General features: G+C 39.4%; 1 protein-coding gene and 1 long non-coding RNA gene across 3 annotated transcripts; one reads left to right on the top strand and one right to left on the bottom strand.

Moving 5' to 3' along the window:
• Positions 1-885: 885 nt before the first annotated feature.
• Positions 886-4,866, bottom strand: LOC132984354 (uncharacterized). Its single transcript, XR_009674913.1, has 2 exons — positions 4,667-4,866; positions 886-1,357 (listed from the first exon to the last, which is right to left on the bottom strand). It is a non-coding gene; the product is annotated as an uncharacterized LOC132984354 (long non-coding RNA).
• LOC132984353 (riboflavin transporter 2-like) lies at positions 1,623-10,931 on the top strand. Of its 2 annotated transcripts, none has more exons than XM_061051172.1 (4): positions 1,623-1,755; positions 6,887-7,977; positions 8,113-8,236; positions 9,183-10,931. In XM_061051172.1, exons 2-4 carry the CDS (start codon positions 6,941-6,943, stop codon positions 9,393-9,395), a joined length of 1,374 nt encoding a protein of 457 aa, XP_060907155.1. In that variant the 5' UTR covers positions 1,623-1,755; positions 6,887-6,940; the 3' UTR covers positions 9,396-10,931. The 2 variants fall into 2 exon arrangements, with proteins under 2 accessions (XP_060907155.1, XP_060907154.1); XM_061051171.1 differs by lacking the exon at positions 1,623-1,755 and adding an exon at positions 4,952-5,119.
• The last annotated feature ends 8,793 nt before the right edge of the window (positions 10,932-19,724 follow it).

Raw genomic sequence — 19,724 nt, 5'->3', positions numbered from 1 at the left:
GAAATCAGCAAAGATTAGCTGAACTGAAGTCAGACATTTCTATGCTGTTTTATATCAATGAGTGAGAAGTGCGAGTCCCACTGGCTGTACTGTTGTCGGAGCCATATTTAAATCCTTACTATAAAGCTGAGGACTGAGGTCAAGGACTAGAGAAAAGACACATTAGACACAAACATTAGCCTGCTAACACAAACATGCAAGCCACGGCAAATTGCAGGTCCAGCAAAGGACAATTTTGTCCGGCGCTTGCGCTTAATGGTTTTTAATTATAATGCGGTCTTCCTTCGTACAGACGCGAGTGGAGAGGGGTTGGAGATGTCCCGCTGGAGGAGAGCAGAGGCTTTAGAACAGCAGAGATGTTGCCTAACAGCAGTGGTTTAATGCTGCTGCTCAATAGCAATCTACTGGATCCAAAAGTCACACATTCTTCCTTTAACAGATAAACCATCAGTTGCAACTCTCTATGTAGACCACTCAAGTAGCTGAGCTAATGGGGACGCAGTTTTAAAGTCACTGAAACAGATCATTTTGCTAAACTTGGTTAATAACTTAAAGGAGAGTTGATTTTAGCTAACATGTCCAAATATAAATGTGCAGCACATTAAATGGCTTGGACAAAGTCATATGAAATCTGCCCAGAGATATTCAATTAACCTTCAAGTATGCCAAGATATGTTGTCATTGTGACATAGGCCTAGCAAGCATGAATGTTGTGAGTATTGTTGTCTGGAGCTAGTTTGCTAGTATGTTAGCAACAGCTAGCTAACCAATAGTGTAGCTCATGTTGGTTAAATAACTTGCTGTGACGCTGTTTGTGTTAAGAGTACCAATTTAAAACCATTGTCTCATCCTTTTTAAATTGATGACAACAATGTGTTACCACAATGACATTCACCTTCTTTAAAACATGACAAAGGCTCATTTAAAAACAATAATACAGATAAGAGCAATAATAACTTTCCTGTACCAATCAGTCAAGTTGAACAGAAATATTTTGGGGACAGTCCATGGTTAAAATGTCTTTGTTACACAACCATAACCTTAATTACACTTTCAGAAAAATGTGCAAAAACATTTTAATTTACTGAGTCCAGAATAATTAGCTTGAATGTCATCAGTCTGAAATGTTCTTATTGTTCAAGAAGCGAACATTTAGTTCCAGTCAGGGTACAAGGCAGACGTGGGTGCAAGGGCACTCTGATGTAATACTAGTTGCTCCACGGGGGTCATTCGTTTGGGCTGGAATTTGTGCTAAACAAAAGCCGGACTGACCCCGACCAATCACCCACTCAGAAAGCACCATAGCTGTCCAAAGTCATCTTCTGGTTGGCTAAGCTGCCCACTGTGTCAGCGCTCTCTAAAAAAAGAGAAGCATCATGTTAATGTTGTAAACTCATCAGGTTTAGTCTAAAACTTTCTCACCAACATGTTCAATACTACACCTGTCTTTGATCCATTGTCTTTCATTCCTACACCTCTTTCATCATTCACCTTCTAGCACCCACCCCTGCTGCTGAGGTTTTCAGTTTCCCAAACCGGACCCCTGGCTCAGCCCTCTGCAGTCACATGACACAGATTGTAAGACCCAGAGTAGTAAAGTACAAGCGCTGCTCTCAGTGTGCGTGCATAAAACAGAAACATCAGAAGGCCACTGTGCTGTTACGCATCCCAACAATAACTCTCAGCACAGAAGCATCGCTGCAGTTGTGCAACTTCTCACCAGACTGGGCTTCACTTCACCATTCCCACAGGCAGGTAGGTGGTTTCTTGTCTCATAAAAAATGATGAATTGAGGCCATTAAAAATGTAGCAAGGAATTCAGTTGAATTCAAGTTGTTTAGTCTAGAAGAGGAAATGTGTCATATAATAATACTGTTGTGGAGTTTTAGAAACACTTATAATCAACTAATAAAGTACAATAAAGCTAATTTTGAGCTTTTCCTTACCATCTATATAACCACATGATGATCAATGAGATATCAGCAGGAATAAGCAAATATTCCATTTATTGTAAATGAATCATTTCATAATAGAAGAAAAGGCAAATATGACCTTTATAACCAATTTATATCACTAAAATATTATAGGAGTATTTAAAAATGTGTGATTTTTATAAATATTTCAAACATTGTAAATTACATAATGACAAACTAATAAAACATTTTTGCAGAATAGTCACTAGTAATTAATTTGCATGATTAAGAAAGACAAATCTATGCCTATAATGTACACTCTGCACTACAGTGGTCTACTATAGATGATTGTTCCTCCTACTTTCTCAGCCTTGTGCTGGCAGATTTCTTTTGTTGTTGACAACCTTGAGAAAGGTTCTGCTTTGACTGTCTGTCCACGGTTTTATCTCAAATTCATGAGAGAATGCAGAAGATGCATTCTTGTACATCTTTAAGACTTTTAAAAAAAAATGTACGCTGACTCGCTAATAAATAAAAATAGGAAATATAAGAAAGAAATGTTACTGTTGACCTTATGTATAGCTCTAAATAGATAAACAAAGGTACAATAAAACGTTCTACATAAAATTGAACTTTTTTAACCTAAGAGACAAAGGATACAAATATCTCGGTGCCTGCTTAATCAAAAAACGTACATTTAAATTCTACATTCATACCCTTACGTTAAAAAATGTGATTCCTCCGAAACAACGTTAACTTCCTAAAGGTCAGCAGAAAACGGATCATTGATGCTTTTTTGGATTATCGTAACATTGTTTATCAGAACACCTCTGCCTCAACGCTGACCCCCCTAAACTCCATTTAACAATATACCCTCAGGTTCATTACAGGTGACAGTTACTCCACACAACAGTGATACATGACAGGCACTGTTTTTTTATGTATTAATAAAGCCTTAGGCCGTGTTCACACTTGACTTCTTTTTTCAACTTTTTTACATACCAGCCTATGGAAAAGGGAAAAAGGATGACGCCTTTTTAAAAAGCGGACGCCTTTTCAAAAAGCGCTAACCCTAACCCTAACCCCTACCCTTTTTCAGTTGAATTATTTCAACTTTTCAGAAAAGCGCTGGGTGACATCAAGCGCCTTTCTGACAGCTGACCAATCAGGACGAGTAGTAACCTACGTCCCTAGTTACCGGTGCCCAACAACGGCAAACTTCCACCAGATATGTGTGCATTGTGTGTCCGCTCCGGTCTGTTACGGGTCCGTGCATCCTCATCCGTCAACACCCACCGGCTGCGTTCTCAGTCCGCAACACGGAGAGCACAGCCGGACAGCTGGAGTACGGAGACAAAGGAGTTTCCGCGGTAATTTAACAGATTCACTCGCGACAGCACGGGACAATACGATGTTCGTGGTATAAAACTCAATACAAACCTTATAAACACATAAACAAACGGTCATTTTTCTGAACCGTCAAAACGGAGGGTTTTATTCTGAAAATAAACTGGATGTTTTAATGTTGTATCGGTGTCTGACTTCCCGTCCCGCTTGTTCTTTTCTGTGCTAAATTGATGCGTTGTGCTCCGGCGCGGTTGCACCGCAGACTAGATCCCGTTGTTAAGGTTACAGAACACTTGCGCATAAGCGCTCAAAAGGCGCTGAAAGCAGCGCTTTTTTCTGAAAAAATAAGTCAAGTGTGAACACGGCCTTAATTGACAAAATATCACTTCTTTGTTAAACCAGTCACAGTTCTGCACGGGCAAACACTTCATTAACAACATTTGGTAAAACTGCTTTTAGCTTCTGTGCTGCATTCACATGGAACACTTTGCAACAGACATTCAAACGTCACACACTCGCTCCGATGGGCCAATTTAAAACTATGATCTGAAACTGCTGTGCCTTTGAGTGTAAATGTTTTTAATTGGGTTGTTGCCATTCTTTGTATTTATTCTCTTTGAGCACATGTATTCTGTTTAGATGTAATCTCAACATCAATGGAAATGAGGGGCATGCCCTCATTTTCAGTGATGTTCAAGATTTAAATAAAGGTTAAATGAAAGGATGATAGATACTGCTGCTGTGATGTAGGAGAAAATTACTCAGACGTAGAAAAGGTAGCTGTAGGAGCACTATCATGTGGTTTCTGACCTCATGGAGGTGCTAAGAGAACACAACCTAAAGTCTTGCAGAACATTTAGAAACATACCAATCACTACTTCTCTGTATGTTGGTTTAGTAGAAAGAGTCCTGATGTGTCCTGCCGCTGTTCTGTCAGCCTCGTTCAGTATCTTTAATAAATGTAAAATATCATTGATGATAATCAGGCCTGTCCAAATGAAATGACTGGGCCCCTGATAGGTCCATTAATTGGGCCCTCCTCAGATGTCATTTGATAATATCAACATAGATGTCAGATGACATAGGCTCATACCATTTTAAGAAGAGAGGTATGTTTTGTAACAGGAAACTAACAATAAAATGTAAAATATGAGCCTTTACCATTTAGCTGATTGCAAAATCCAAACTGCAATGTCATGTGGGTGTTGTCTAAGTTGAACTTGATAAACTGGTATTCTTAGTTGAGTAATTCTATTCACACCTAAGACAATTGTGAAATGCAAACCAACAACCTGAATGTAAAAGAACTGCTGGTGTAAAATAAATACACCGAGGTACAAAGACAAATAAGGTTTGTATGTTGTTTCCAATGTATAGTGCATAAGTTCATTGAGTGTGTAACTAACCTTATTACTGACAGTGCAGCATGTTTGTCTAGGAGTGCAGACCACATGAAGGTCGAATGCTGGTTGGGGGAGGGACGAGCAAAAGGAGGAGCTAATCTCTCTGAGGCTTCCTCCCTTACTCTCTTTCCTCCTATTGCTCGAGCCCCTGGCAGACAGTGAGCACATGGCTGTGTGAGTTTGAAACAGGCCTCCAATAGGAACACATTCACAGTGTCATGGTGGTGCGGAGCATGTGCGCGTGTGCAGTCCCTCCCATGACAAGAGCAGCACAGGGACACGGAAGCAGAGTGTGAGCTTAAGTAAAGTGTGAATGGAGGAGAAAAGGGGGAGGGAAGGCATATAAACACATACTTGTGGCTGATGTAAGAAAAAACGGATCACGGTGGTGTGAGGGTTTTTGAATGGACAGAAGGAAGGGGGGATCAGGCTCTTCCTTGCGATGTTCTGAATAAGGTAGGATGAAATATTCTAGGACTGTGGATACAAGGTATGTAGGCCTACAGAGTATTAGGTTTCCTGGTGATCCTAGAAACACAAGGATCAAGTCTATGCTTGTGTGTTTGATTCCTATATTGGAGAGATACAAAGGACTGATTTGAAGACATAAAAGCAGGAACAGGAAGTTTTAACCGTTTGCCTCCATAGCAACTTTAGAGTTTCCTAATACTACTGTTACACATGCCTGCTTGTGAAGAAAATAAAAACAAGATACTCTTACTAACCCTAATCCTAACCCTAACCCTAAGAATCCATTAAGGGGATCTATTAAAAGCACTACATTGTTTATAATGTCTCTTTTTAGATAATCTTCTCGACCCTGTCCCACTCCGAGTCCTCAGAGAACCTTTGCGTCAGTAACACATTAGCAGTATGCTTTACAGTATGTTGGTACATGACAGTTGTTTATGTCACGACCACATGGAGATTTTTATAGGAGCAGTGTGTCAGTAAGTGAACACACTTAGAGGTCGGGTATCCTGTGCCAAATATGAGAGAGTGAAAGAACAAGAGGTAGAGTAAGGGGAGACTTTGAAGGTCAACTCCAGTCACATGGGTAATTTGCTTTGCTACACAGTAACAAATGTGCAGCATTCATCCCCTGCTATGCATATTACATTTTTTTACCCCAAGTTTCCTCAATAATGAGGTAAGCAAACATCAGCTGAAAGGCACTTGATTTTGTTTTGTTTAGCCATGCTAGTGGTGAGGATTAAGAAATGGTAACGTTGTTATCGGTCCAGAAGATTTGTCCCAACAACCAATACTGTAGATGGATTATTAGTAAAACAGAAATTCACGTTTCCCACAGGGTGAACTGTACAACTTCGGTAGGCCTTCTACTAGGCCCATTGTTGTGTCCAATCTACATTTTTACAATACCCTGGTCTATGGCTATAACAGAGAAAGTACAAAGGTATCTCCATAGCCTCAGCTTTGTGTTCATTAGCACATGCTAGCATGGCTACATGGCAAACGACTATGAAAGTGCCTAAGCATTACTGTAACTGATCAAGATCTGAATTTTAGAATTGGTTTGAATAAAAATATGGCGTATCATTACATGAGAATTCAATTTGAATAGCACTTTACATCTGCAAAATTGTAACCAATGACATTTCCAACGGCCCCTGTGTAAGATATCATATTCAAATTTTAGCCTGCAACCATTCTACAATCTAAGATAGTGAACGATGTAGGCTTAATTATAACTTTTACAGAAAGAACATTGACATTGTTTTAGCGTGGATGCTAGATTATTGATAAAGGAAATTTACATACTGTAAAGCCTGAACGAGCTGCTAGCATTTTACACAGAACCCCCAGCTTGTGAAAATGTAATATTAAGGTAAAAACTATTTAAGTACACAACTATTAAGACATTTTCATCAATCACTTTTTTTGTATGCTGATAGGAACATTTAAGTATTGTCAGGTCAGCGTTTAGCTCAAAGATCTGCTGTTGATGTGCTGTATAGTGCAAATGCATGTCAGGTATGTTTAGGCTAAGACTGTAAAATAAATAATTCCTTTTTCCCCCTCTTTCCAGTTTTAAAATATCTGAGACAGAATTTGCACAAACACTGAAGTAATATTTTAGTCTTAATACACCTATCTCATATTAAAGCTCATTTTGGGAATTTGATAAATTATTTCATTTTTATATTATGAAGTTTTTCATTCTACTAATAAAACTACACCATGTTTTTCTCTGTATTTCAGATTGTGTAGATCTAGATTTCCTGAGTTACCTCATTCCATTACTATCACTCCATCATGTCGCTGTTGACTCACGTGCTGGCCTGCCTGTTCGGGATGGGCTCCTGGGTGGCGATCAACGGGATGTGGGTGGAGCTGCCCTTGGTTGTACCAGAGATCCCAGAGGGCTGGTTTCTGCCATCCTACCTCACAGTCCTCATCCAGATGGCCAACATAGGTCCTCTCTTCATCACTCTCATGCACCACTTCCACCCTGGTACACTAGACGAGCGGCCGGTCATATACTGCATTGTAGGGTTGGGGGTGATTGCGACATTCCTGCTGGCCTTCTTCTGGAAGCACACAGTCACAATTGGGGGCTCTTTTCACAGTGTTCCCCTGCTGGTGCTAAGCTTCCTGCTCTCTGTTGTTGACTGCACCTCCTCTGTTACCTTCCTGCCTTTCATGATGAGGCTGCGTCCACAGTACCTCACTACGTACTTTGCAGGCGAAGGCCTCAGCGGTCTGGTGCCTGCAGTGGTGGCTCTGATTCAAGGTGTTGGTGTAGTCCACTGTCAGAATGCCACTTTGGTTAATGTTGCTAACGAAACAGTTGTGAATGCCACTATGCTTGGCAGTGGAAAGCTAGAAGCCATCTACCAGCCGGCTAAATTCTCCGCCCAGGTCTTCTTTGTGTTCCTCAGCGTAATGATGGTTGTTTGCATGGTAGCCTTCATCCTGCTAAACTATCACCCTGCTGTGGCTCGGGAGAGGAAGAATGACCTGTACTTCAGTGGTGATCTGGTTCCTGAGAAAAGGGAACAAGGTCTGTCTCTGCACGCCCAGACACCAGAGCAGAAGCCCATGATCAGCCCCCTGGAAGCAGTCAGGAGGGAGCCCAGGAGCTCTTTTTGGATGGGGACATATAGTAGCCTGGAGGTGTTGTTCATATTCATTGTACTTGCCTGGGTCAATGCTCTGACCAATGCAGTGCTACCCTCAATCCAGTCCTACTCCTGTCTGCCGTATGGGAACAAGGCCTACCATCTTGCTGCCACCATGGCAGCTGTTGCTAACCCTGTGGCCTGCCTCATCGCCATGTTTGTTCCAATTAGGTAAGACGGATAACCTGAAACCATCTCTTCCCATTAACAATAATGAATTAATGTAAGGAAGCATTTTGTTGCAAAAGTTGTGCCATGTACCAAGAAATGTTAAGCTGTACAATTTGTAATGATTTTTGTTTTTAGGTCTCTCTTCTTCATGGGTTTCTTGACCATGTTTGGGACTGGATTTGGAGCCTACATCATGGCTATGGCTTCTCTCAGTCCCTGCCCCCTACTGGTCCACAGTCCCTCTGGAACTGTAGTCATAGTAAGACTGTTTCTTATGTATCAGGATAAAGTTGTATGATCAATTAGAAGCAGTTACATTTAAAAGAAAGTTCTAGCTTGCAAACAGGACTTGTGCTTGGCAAGTTTGAAAATCAATTTTTATCAATAAGACAATACTGTCAAACCATGTTTCAAGGCATATTTATTAGTACTCGTTTATTTTCCCATAGTAACATATTCAACATCATAGACCTTTTGATTTATATATACAGTATAAAATGATGAATATTCCCATAAGTCTTGTATTTACTTTTTGTATTTCTGTAGTCAAATTGTTTTTACTGAATGAAAAAGAATGCAGAATGACAAAACTTAATCGATGGGATCAGCAGAAAATTAAATTACGAGACAAAACTGTTGAAGCAAAATAAGTTAGATAATATTATTAGCACAATACTAATGAGATGTTGATCAGTAATCATGATCCAGAAACGGCAGCTAGCTATTGCCATGGCTTATTTCACAAGCTGGTACAGCAGCGCTTCCACCTTAGAGGAGGAACTAACTGGTGAACCAATTCAGTTTTTTTTTTTTAATGGAGTAAAACTTCCTGTCCCCATCTGTTAATGGTGAGCAGAATTGATGTGGGCATGTAGTATGGGTAATATTACACATTGTAGATATGTATGTAAAATGTTGAGTATTAATTATCAGTCTACTTAAAACAGGTTATAACATGTGATATAATTGGTTGGGATATAATATAAAATAAACAAGGTAATATCACATAACATGATAGGCATACCAATACACATACAAGTAGGCCTACATACACATTCACATATAAACATCCAAGGATTGAGACTTTTAAAGAGAGGCAGGGGGATCCGACAGAAGACACTCAATCCAGTAAAGTGGTATCTGAATAACAGGGACTGAGTTTGAGATGATTGTTATGCATCATATTTACCTCTTCTATGTTGCAGGTGCTGGCCTGGATCCTGTTTGTCCTGTCCCTGTCGTATGTGAAGGTCATCATTGGGGTGATTCTGAGGGATGAGGGTCACAGCGCCCTCGTGTGGTGTGGAGCAGTAGTGCAGCTGGGCTCCATGATTGGGGCTTTATCGATGTTCCCATTGGTCAGTGTCTATGGACTTTTTAAGTCAGGTGATGCTTGCAATACCAAGTGTCCAATGTAGAGAATATGTATGTTTAAGTTATAGTGTAAACACTGTTGTACAATTTCTGAAACATAACTTGCGCTGTTTCTTAAGTAGCACTGAACTCATTGCAGTCGTTTTTTTGTTGCAGAGCTGGGCACACATCCGTTAATCCGTTAACAATTAATTGGAAGTTTCTTTGAAAAATTTTCCAAGTTTGCAATAACATCATTTTCATTACTTGAATCCACCTTAGACATTTCAAGTCAGCTGACTGTTTTTCCTCAAGCTCTCATTGGCTTTAGTAGCCTAGGAACAGAAAATGGAAGTTCCTGATTGGTCAAATGAGGTGTCAGCCAAAAGGTCAGTGTGCAAGAACTTTTGCAGAGTAAACAGCGGAAGTTTTGAATCAATTCATAGATCTTTAAGGATTTAATGTCTTTGATTTAAATCTTTTACTGGATTTGGATCTTGGGGACCCTTGCCATTGCAAGACCGGAAAAGTGTAGAGTAGTAGACCTTAAGGTGGTAGGAAAAATGGAACAGAAAGACGTGTTTTGACGGTGGTCTGAGAGATGCGTAGATTGTGGCTGCTGTGTTGGTCAGATTTTGAAATGGTTTATTCGGTTGGAAGCATGGTAAGGGTAATATACCCAGAACAGCAGTCTAAAAGACGTTGACAATGAGTAAACATACCTAGTCCGCTGGCGGGCAGGTGAGAAATTAAATAAGTTTCTATTACTTTTAGACTTTCAACAGAGACATAGAATAGAATAGAATAGAATTACTTTATTGATCCCAAACTGGGAAATTGTGGTGTTACAGCAGCAGGTTATCCAACACACAATATGAGTAGAAAACACAATGTTAGCAAATCTAAACACAATATAATATTAAATACAAAGTAAATAAGTACTAAAAATATCAAAACTAAGAATGTGAATATATACAACCAGGATTTAACTAAGCATTACTAGTCTTAAATAGGAAGATTAAATGTTTTAAACATGTTTGTTATTGAGACTTTTCTCAGTCTTAAGAACGCCAATCAAAAAAAAATGATGTCATTGTTGCTTTTTGACAATACCGGCTAAGGTCAACATTAATTTTTTCTTCCATTAATTATTAACAGAATGATCTGATTAACTGATATCAAAGTTAACGTCTTTGTTAACGGATTAACATTAAAATTAGTTACATTTGAATGAACTGTGCCCACTTCTGTTAATTTGCAAGCCGTGTTCTTTGTTAAACAGTTTTCTTTTATCAGATTCAGATGGCAGAGTTGTGTTAGGTATAGTTTATTTATTTATTTTTGGCGCAGGGTCTGAAATGACACGTTAATTACAAATGTGTCAGACTGCACTAGACTTTTTTTTGTTGCTGAGTAGATTACACTTCCTTCTCAATTCAGAGGTCAAAGCCAGTTTACTTGAACTGTTAACACAATGTGAAAGTGTTATTGATTGATGCTTCTTTTATAAGAACAGAGGCACCTTTGGCTTTAAAATGTGCCTTAATTGAGACACTGAAACAGCTTTTGTATGAGTACATTCTTGTTTTTGTGTTATTGCTTTTTATTTGCAATTTGAGTAAACAAAATCTCAAACAATCCAAAATAAAACACTTGTAAATGATTGACTTATACTGCACGTCTTTACACACTGACTTTATTCTTAACAAGCTGGGGAAGAAGGTATAATACCAAAGCGTACAGACAGAGGGGTTGAATTGCTGATAAGACAGAAGGGATGACCCAAAGACTGTCAGCCCATTTCACATGTGTTGTGTTTTATGTTTTGTTTGAAGTGATATAAATGTTAAAAAGTTGAAAAGGGAACTTTTGAATAACAGACAAAGAGCTTCATATGACCAATGTATGTGCAGTGCCCAGATGTATTTCAACAGAACAGACAAGTGCAGGATAAGAAGAAAGTTTTATTGAATGTGCGAAAGAAATACAATTCAAACAAAAACAGAATGTCCCACCTCCTTTGGGCTTTGCAAACCAAAGACAATTATCTAAATGTGAAGTTCTCTCAGATAAAAACAAGGCATGTCCTATTAATTTTACCAGATAAAGAATCATGTGATATTTAAAAAGTAAAATGTAACATGTGGTCTTACCCTCTCTTCCTGCCTCTCTGTGGTTCTAAATCGTATCAAAAGCATACTGAGACCATTTTATTCTGTTTGGGGTTACACGGGGGCAGGAGACTATTCCAGATGTCATTGGGCGAGTGGAAGGGTAAATCCTAGACAAGTCGCATGACAATCACAGGGCTGATGATGAGACAAACAAACATGCACAGTCATGCTCACACCCACTGGCAATGTAGAGTCACAGATTAAGATAATGAGCATGTCTTGGAACTGTGGGACAAAGACAAAAAGGCCCCTGTCCAACCAGAGATTTGATCCAGTAATATACTTGCTGGGAGGCAACAGTGCTAACTACAGTTCCACCATGCAGACCTCTGTTATTGATTTTATTTAAACATTAGATTGAATTAAACAAAGTGAAATAAATAGTTCACTGGTTTCATCCCATGGAAAGACTGTCCCTATGTTAATTAATCTACACCCAATACAGACACATGCATGTGTAATATGAAATGAACCTTTATTTATTTTTGGTTCCTTGCACATCTTTCAATTCAACACTAGGTGTCACTGTTTGATAAAAAGATCTGCATGATGAACTGAGTCAGACTGTAACACTAAGCTGTAATAAATACACTTTAAGTAGTGCAATGACAAGAAGGGAATTTGTTAAAGGAGTAAATAACAAATAAAATAAAACCAGGCTGAAAATGGATTATGATTTATTTATTTGATTCTTCATTTATTCTTTTGTCTTTTATTTATTCTTCATATGCAATGAACATTGCTTCATATGAAAATACGAAGTAGATGCCATGCTTACAAGACATATCTATCTGTGGCTAATTTACAACCCCTGACCCTGGCGGAGCTTTTAGGATTAAAACAGAATTAAAAGCCTAAAAGAAATACAGAAACAGTGATACTATACAAATACAGACATCATAAACTCAATACAAATAAGAGACTAAATAACATCAAACAGTAAAATGAGGATTTTAAGAGGGAAGAGTCAATGCCCACATACTTGCTTCAGTTCCATCCACTGTTTGACTCGTGTCTTAAAAACCTTCATCATTAATATGTGTTCCAAATGTATACCCAATTCATGTGAACCTTTTGAAAATACAGAAACATCTTGGTCAGTGTGATGCTGCCCTCAAATAGATTTTTTTTTTAATCTCTGGAGCAACTGCCAAGGTGGAAGAGTAATGAATGTCTCTGGGGTGTCAGCCCAGGTCATCAGAATGTTGTCTGCATCACATCCTCTGCACTAGATCAGAGACGTTGTCTTATTCATGTAAGTGTACTTAAGTGTGTTTTTGTGTGTGTGTGTGTGTGTGTGTGTGTGTGTGTGTGTGTGTGAGTGTGTGAGTGAGCATGTGTGTCCTTCCCTAAGTCAACAGGGACAAATAAGAATGAGGAACTTATGGCCAGTCAGAGTCTGATTCAGATCCCAGTGGTTCCTCAAAGCACATCTGGGGTGATCATCTCCTGATGTCTCATACTTCACCTATTCTTCTTATCGCTTCCCGTAGTTTCTATGACTTATGGTGTGCTGAGTTTAAAAGCTGCCGACCTGCTTGGAAGCACCGTGGCTTTAATATCTGAATATGGGAGAACATCCAAGGTTGGGTCCACAATCAACATTTCTTCATGGACATTTCTACTGAATAAACATTTGATCTGGTCCTTTTGATGAAAAGAACTCCTACAGATTCATTAAGATAACACAGGCGGACGGACTGCCTAACATGAATGTGGGTGTCAGGGTTACACAAGTAGCAAAAAAAGAGAAAGGAAGGGTCAGGAGTTTTCTTATCTTTCTGCCTGCCTCTCTCTCTTTTTCTCCATCTGTTGAACTATTTTGATATCTCCTTCTCCCCAGGCTCCTTGTCTTCCTCGATTCATGCATATGGCAGACATTGTGACCGTAATTTCAATTTAAAACACATGAGGGGAAATCCTAGCCTGGGCTGCTCTTTAATGGGCCGTCATGGGATTGGAGTATGCAGAGAATGATTGAATTTTGTGAGAAGGCCAGGAACGATGAAGTCTCGCCTTCCGTTATGCAATCGACCATTCCCCTCTCGCAATGCGACGTCTGGTAAAACCTTGAGGAGCAGGAGGGTGGTGGTGGTGGGGGGGGAGCTAGACGTCTAGACCGAATGAGAGAAAAATATTTTTTCTTTTAATGACTCACGACTATATAAAAAAGAGAGCTATCATATAAAAAGTCAGCCAAATGAGCAGTGATCTGCCACATCAAATGCAGATATGGTGAGTTGGTCCGCTTTTAATGGTTGTAAATGAGTCTTTTTACACTGTAATGCATGACATCCTATATTTCCTCACAGACGGAAACATATGGCTCTTTATGCAAAGCCTGCCGTACTATTTTATTTATAGGATTGTGTCATGTCTCTTTTTTCCCTCGAGTGCCTCCACCTGCTCGGCCCACTTTGACAAAATGTCAAGATCAAAACTTCTTACAATCTGCTTACTCCAATTCTCTGAAACAACCACTTTCTGAAAAACTATTTCGCACCCGCTGTGTTGGATTACACCGCCGTGATATATCGTCTGGAATGAAGCAACAGAGACTACCTTTCCCGTTATGTCCATTATATTCAAATGGCCGGGCCCTTTTGTTTTTTCGTCTTCACAACAAGACATAAAGTAATCAAAAGTTAAAAGCAAACACTCAAGGAGGCACTTAGCAAAAAAGAAAAGCTTTTATGATAAAACATTCATATACAGTGCAGGAGACAGGTAATCTTTGAGGATGATAGGGTTGTCTTGTGGTCAGTTTCAGTATAGTATGGCTTGGGGAGCCTTGTAGATGAACGCTCCTAATAACATCCCCGCCCACCCATCATCCAGCGGACCATCCAGGCAAAACAACTTATACCTGAGTGTATTTCTTCAGCGGTGTGAAGTAGGCCTTAAAGAGCTGTTGGAGGCTGCAGTAAAGTAGGGTTCATTACCTTGACAGACTGATGACAGCTCAGACGGGCTGAGATGTGCACACACTCACACATACATATAAAGTCAAAGGTACATCATTTGCTATGAGTGTGCCATGTTCTGTACGTGAGCAGTGGGATGTTTTCTTTAAAAACCTTGTTGATACAGTCAGACTAGCAAATACATCAGGAGCTACTGGAGCTTAATCACAGCATCTTCTTTTTTTTCTTCACTTGAAAGTCATTTGCTGAAGGCTTCCTCATCAATATGTGTGAAATGATGTGGCTGCAGAGAAATTCTAAACTTGAGAAAGTTTGGTGGGAAAAGGTTTAAAGAGAACAAGCGAATGTACCCTCTGGCCGAGGATAAGATGATAAGGAAAATACCCGTTAAGACCCATGGTGGTAAATGTGATGCCAGCATCCAGTTAGCTTATCTTAACACATAAAGTGAGGGAGAAAATAACAGAAGGACTATTTTAAGGCAAAGAAGGAAGTATAATGTGCTTGTGAGTCAGCTTTATCGTAGCTTAGATGGAAGGCCTCAGTGATAAATCCTTTTCTTTTCAAACCCAACCTTAAGTAAGATTTTAATCTTTTTATGGACACATTAATTGCTTGTTGCAAGCTAAGTTCTATAATAGTAGTTTTGTGAAAGTGACTTTAGTACTACAAGCTTTGCTGCATGATGATAAAGTTGTGTTTGAAAAGAACTCTAACAGAGGCTAAAGAAAGTGGTAACTGTCATGATTTGTTCAGTTTTGTATTTTGTTTATTTCAGAGTTAGGTGAATGTTAAGCCCCTGCGTACTAACTGGACCTGGTAACATCATACTGAAAAGGAATCTGAGTTTTCTGAAGAGCTCCAGAAGAGTTACAGCTTCCTTTGAAAAATGCCAGACAATGAATATGCTGCATTTTGCACACAATGCAAGTGTCAATTTTGAGTTGCCCACAGTGGCATGCCAACATACCAAGCCGTTTAAAAACTAGCAAACACACATGGTTGGTTCAGGCTGGAAGTAGGACTGTTATCATCTACTTCAGTGAGGCAAACGCTGGTGACAACCAACTTCAATGGGATCCTCAGGAGGGCACCTATGCCTACCATCTTGTGTAATCAGTGCAGGTCACCAATCTGTTAATTGATACATGTGGGTTTGTGGTCAAATGAAAGTGTCCATTTTTGGAGGTTTGAAAGCTCACCTGATAGGTGGACTTGGAGCCAGCTTTGAGCCAGGTTTTTATCTAAGCTAAGCTAACAGCAGAATCCTACTAAGAAAAGCAATACTTGCTTATGCTCTATCCAACGGTAACACAATCAGTGCTTTCAGGTGGATTTTAGTAACTTGGACGGAGCCAGTCCAGTTATCCTCTGTTTTTTTTTTGTTTTTTTTTGGAGAAGCTAAGTTTACGGAATGCTAACTCTAGCCTCATGTTTTCAAGGTCTGGTGAGGAGTTCTTAGCTTGTTTTGAAACAGACTGAAAATAATACTAATGCAGCTTTATGATCTAACAAACGAGACCATCAAAAAGGTGTTCACTTTTTCTTTATATTTTTAATGCCAATTACTGCTGCCACCAGGGAGGTGTCAGACAAACTGACCGACTGCATGTTGCCTTTGTTTACATTTCCCACAGCAATGATTCCCTGTGAGTGTTATATTTGACTGTTAAAAGAAAGCAGAATTTATTTTTTGCTGGTTAAAAAACATGACTTAGACATGTACAGGACAAAATCAGCATAATGAGAAGATGCATCATCCACTTTGCAAGAAAAGGTCGACACAGCCTGAATGTCCCTCGCAGGAGATTTAACTGAAATAAGAAAAAACAGAAATAAGAAATATTTATTCAACTGTTTGCGAGAAAGCAAATAAGCCCCTTTGTGAGATTGTTAAACTATTTCTTGAGTTATATCAGTTATAAAATCTGCACTTGACCATAGCTGCTAGTAATGATTCTTTTCCATTTTCAACCAAATGGAATTCGTGGTTTGACCTTTTTGATTAGAATTCCTCATTCTACTTGGATATATCTTAATGAGCTCTTTGAAAAAGAGGAATGACTAAAGCAGCAATCTCTCACTCGCTCATGTCGGGAAGTCAGTTTGCACGGCTTTACATGGGGTCAGATGAAGGTCATACTGGGCATCCATTAGTGGCCTTATTTAGAGTCTGATTCCTTTAAGAGGAGTGATTGGCCAGCAAAGACAAAGAATCATTACCTTTGCCCGCCCCCTCCCTGCCAGCAGTCAATAATGAGGGATCATTAAAATGAATAGATGGACATTCCCCTTTTCTCCGGATCCTTATTGCAAAATCAGTGTCAGGGGAAATGAAGATTGAGCTCGGAGAAGGCGTCTAAAAGCCTCACAGTGATTGTCGTGAACTCATCTCCAGTGCCAGGCTCCTTTATCTACTGTAAGAGTCTGCACCTGCCTGAACTCTTGACTAGCAAGGGCTTTTACTGTAGCCCATTAAGAGCATCCCTAATGTGCGCTACAATGTACTTCAACATAAACATTCTGTATATGTCCCGAAACATTTACAGCAAACAATAGAGGAGGGCTCGCTCGGGATGTCTTGGAGTTTTATTTCCTTTTTGTCAATGAAGAAGAATAGAGCTCTCAGAGTGGACGAGAAAGGCCATTTGAATGGATCCACTTTGATGTGGAGAAAAAGAGAACTCATCCTGTATGAACAGACCCCCTTTAAAAGAAAATTCTCACTTTTCACATTTCCAAAGGGCAAACATCTGTCCCGCTGCTAAATTTGACAAATCCTTGCACAACATTTCACGCATCACAAAAGAGAGACAGAGAGAGGATCAAGCTGCTGAATGATTGCAGATGGAGAATTAAAAAAAAAAAGGCATACGATTTTTCCAGGCCCCATCTGGTTGCCTTTCTGAGTGACTCTTAAAGTGTCTTTTAAAAAGGTGATTTGTCTGTTGGTCCACAATCATGTGACCATGTCAGCGGGTCATCTGCTGGTCCTGTCATATGGAAACAGGCCCATGAAAGGAGTTCTGTGTACACCTGTGGAGCACCAAAAATCCCAACTTTAACAGATAAAGAAAACACATGTAAACACATGCTCATAACCACACACAGACATATGGTCTTCATCTTCTTTATCTTCCTAAAGGTAATTGATGAAACGGTCTGTTTATAGTCAGCTGACGTATGTCTATGAAGAAGAACGACTAATCAGGGACTCTAGGAACAAAATAAAAGATCAAATGTGGTACGATCGTAAGGGACAAAACTATCAAAGGTCCCAGAGAATGGTCAAGCAATTATCTCTTAAAGCCACCCCCATGGTTCTCTCAACATGCCCTTCATAACGGAGGTATATTGAGGATTTACTGCTTGCAGATGGCTGAAGAGAGAAGAGGGCAGCAGGTTCCAGTGCTGTGCCTATACGCTCACTTTATAAAAGCCCAAATCAAGGGCTCAGTGGGAATACGATGGAGGAGGAAGCAGAGCTGTAAAGAAGCCATAAAAAAAGCCTTCAATGAAAACTTCTAAGTCGTGCCCTCTGCCAGGTGCTGTGTGCAGGTGGACCCTTGGGAGAAAATGGCACGCGCTGCTCTCGTTATGATCAGAGGTTATGATTTTTGCATGTCTTCATGGTCTACTTAAAGGATGTTGTGGTCCAAATTTGTGTCCGTCAGTCAGACTGCCAATCATTTGTTGAGTCTGTCTGTCAGCAATCACTCTGTCAGTAAAATTTGACCAGTCAGGTCTTTGGACATCTTGTAAACTAATCAGTGCATTCTTTCTGAATACAGCCACGTATACTCTTATCATGAGTTAGATACTATATCAAATAATAATCAGGGATTTATTATTCTAATTTAATATATATGATTTCTGTTAAAAAGTTCAGTGAAAAGAAATATTTTACTAAAAAAATCCTTTAAATTGTGAATATGAAAAGTTATATGCACCATTCAAATTTGAAAATGGGGTCGTCAAAGGTACTGATCATGGATCAGTTATTGTCTTACCCACGGCTGGTGGTCAGCTTGGCATTTGCATGGCAGCCATCTACTCTCCATAACATGTACTTGTTGGTACTCCATCTTAAATAGAACAGATTGTTATCCTGCATAATTAGCCTGATCATTTTCTTACCAAAAATAATTAGTATAAAAATATCAATATCTGTGTGATGGATAAAAAAAGATTTGAAATTGATTGAAAAAAGAGAAACAGCTTGCCTTGAACCATCTAAAGGTAAGAACAGTCAGTACCTCAACAGCTCACTTGTGTTTTGTTGCGATGAAAGATAACTTCATTTTCACTCCAAGAACATCTGCTGTGATGAAAGACCAAAATCACACATTTAGTCATACCTTTTAATATCATATATTGTGTTTTTGTAAGTGTTTTATTAGACTTTATTTTAAATATTACATTTTCTATATAAAAAAAAAAGCCTGGGGTTCGAATCCAACCTGTGGCTCCTTTCCTGCTTGTCATTCCCCGCTCTCTCTCCTGACTCTGTCTACTGTCCTATCTCTAAAATAAAGGTATAAAAAAATCTTTTAAAAAAGGAAGAAAGCAAGGTCTTTTGGGGGAAGTGTCAGAAATAATCCCTGATGTAGCAGTGGGTGTGTGTTGTCTGTGTCGGGGAGAAAATAGACAAAGTAAACAAACACTGTAGGCTACACATAGTGGTTAAACAGCATGGTGTAAGTTCTTTTGAAGAGTTAGAACCAATGCAAAACTTTACTTACAGGTAGATTTTGCTCCTTTGCAGCCCAATAAATCCACCTGTTTCCTCAATTTCCAATGTTTTTAGCTATAAGTTAACCTCTTGTGAGTGTATTTGACTTATAAGGGTTGTATCAGTTATTTTATTTTGGTGAAAAAAGCAGAAAGTATACAAGAAGCACACATGCACAAACGCTGAATTAAATACATCAAAACTTGAGCATTGGTTTTTAAAGTGTTCCAATCTAAATGTTCTAAATGTTTAACTCTCGTAAAATGCAACATTGCCGTAGGCCGTGTGTGATACTACATATCAGTATTTATTGTGTTTGTTTTATTATCATGGATACGCAGCTTTAGTTTGCCTTTTCTTGTTTTGTTGAAAATGTGGCCCTGAGTCATCTCTCCACTGTGTCAAAGGGTATGGCGCTGTCAGAGGAAGACTAAGGTAAGGAGGACACGGTGCCAGGAAAAAGGGGCGTGACTGCATCTGTAAATAGTGGAGCTATTTTGGGCTCACCATGGTCGTACAGGGGAGCACCGCCTAGGCCTGCCTTCTGTCACTATGGGGATAGGC

Source organism: Labrus mixtus, chromosome 11 (assembly GCF_963584025.1).
Source record: "Labrus mixtus chromosome 11, fLabMix1.1, whole genome shotgun sequence".
Classification (NCBI taxonomy): Eukaryota; Metazoa; Chordata; class Actinopteri; order Labriformes; family Labridae; genus Labrus; species Labrus mixtus.
Note: the sequence above shows the minus strand (reverse complement) of the source record. Positions and strands in the feature narration are given on the sequence as shown.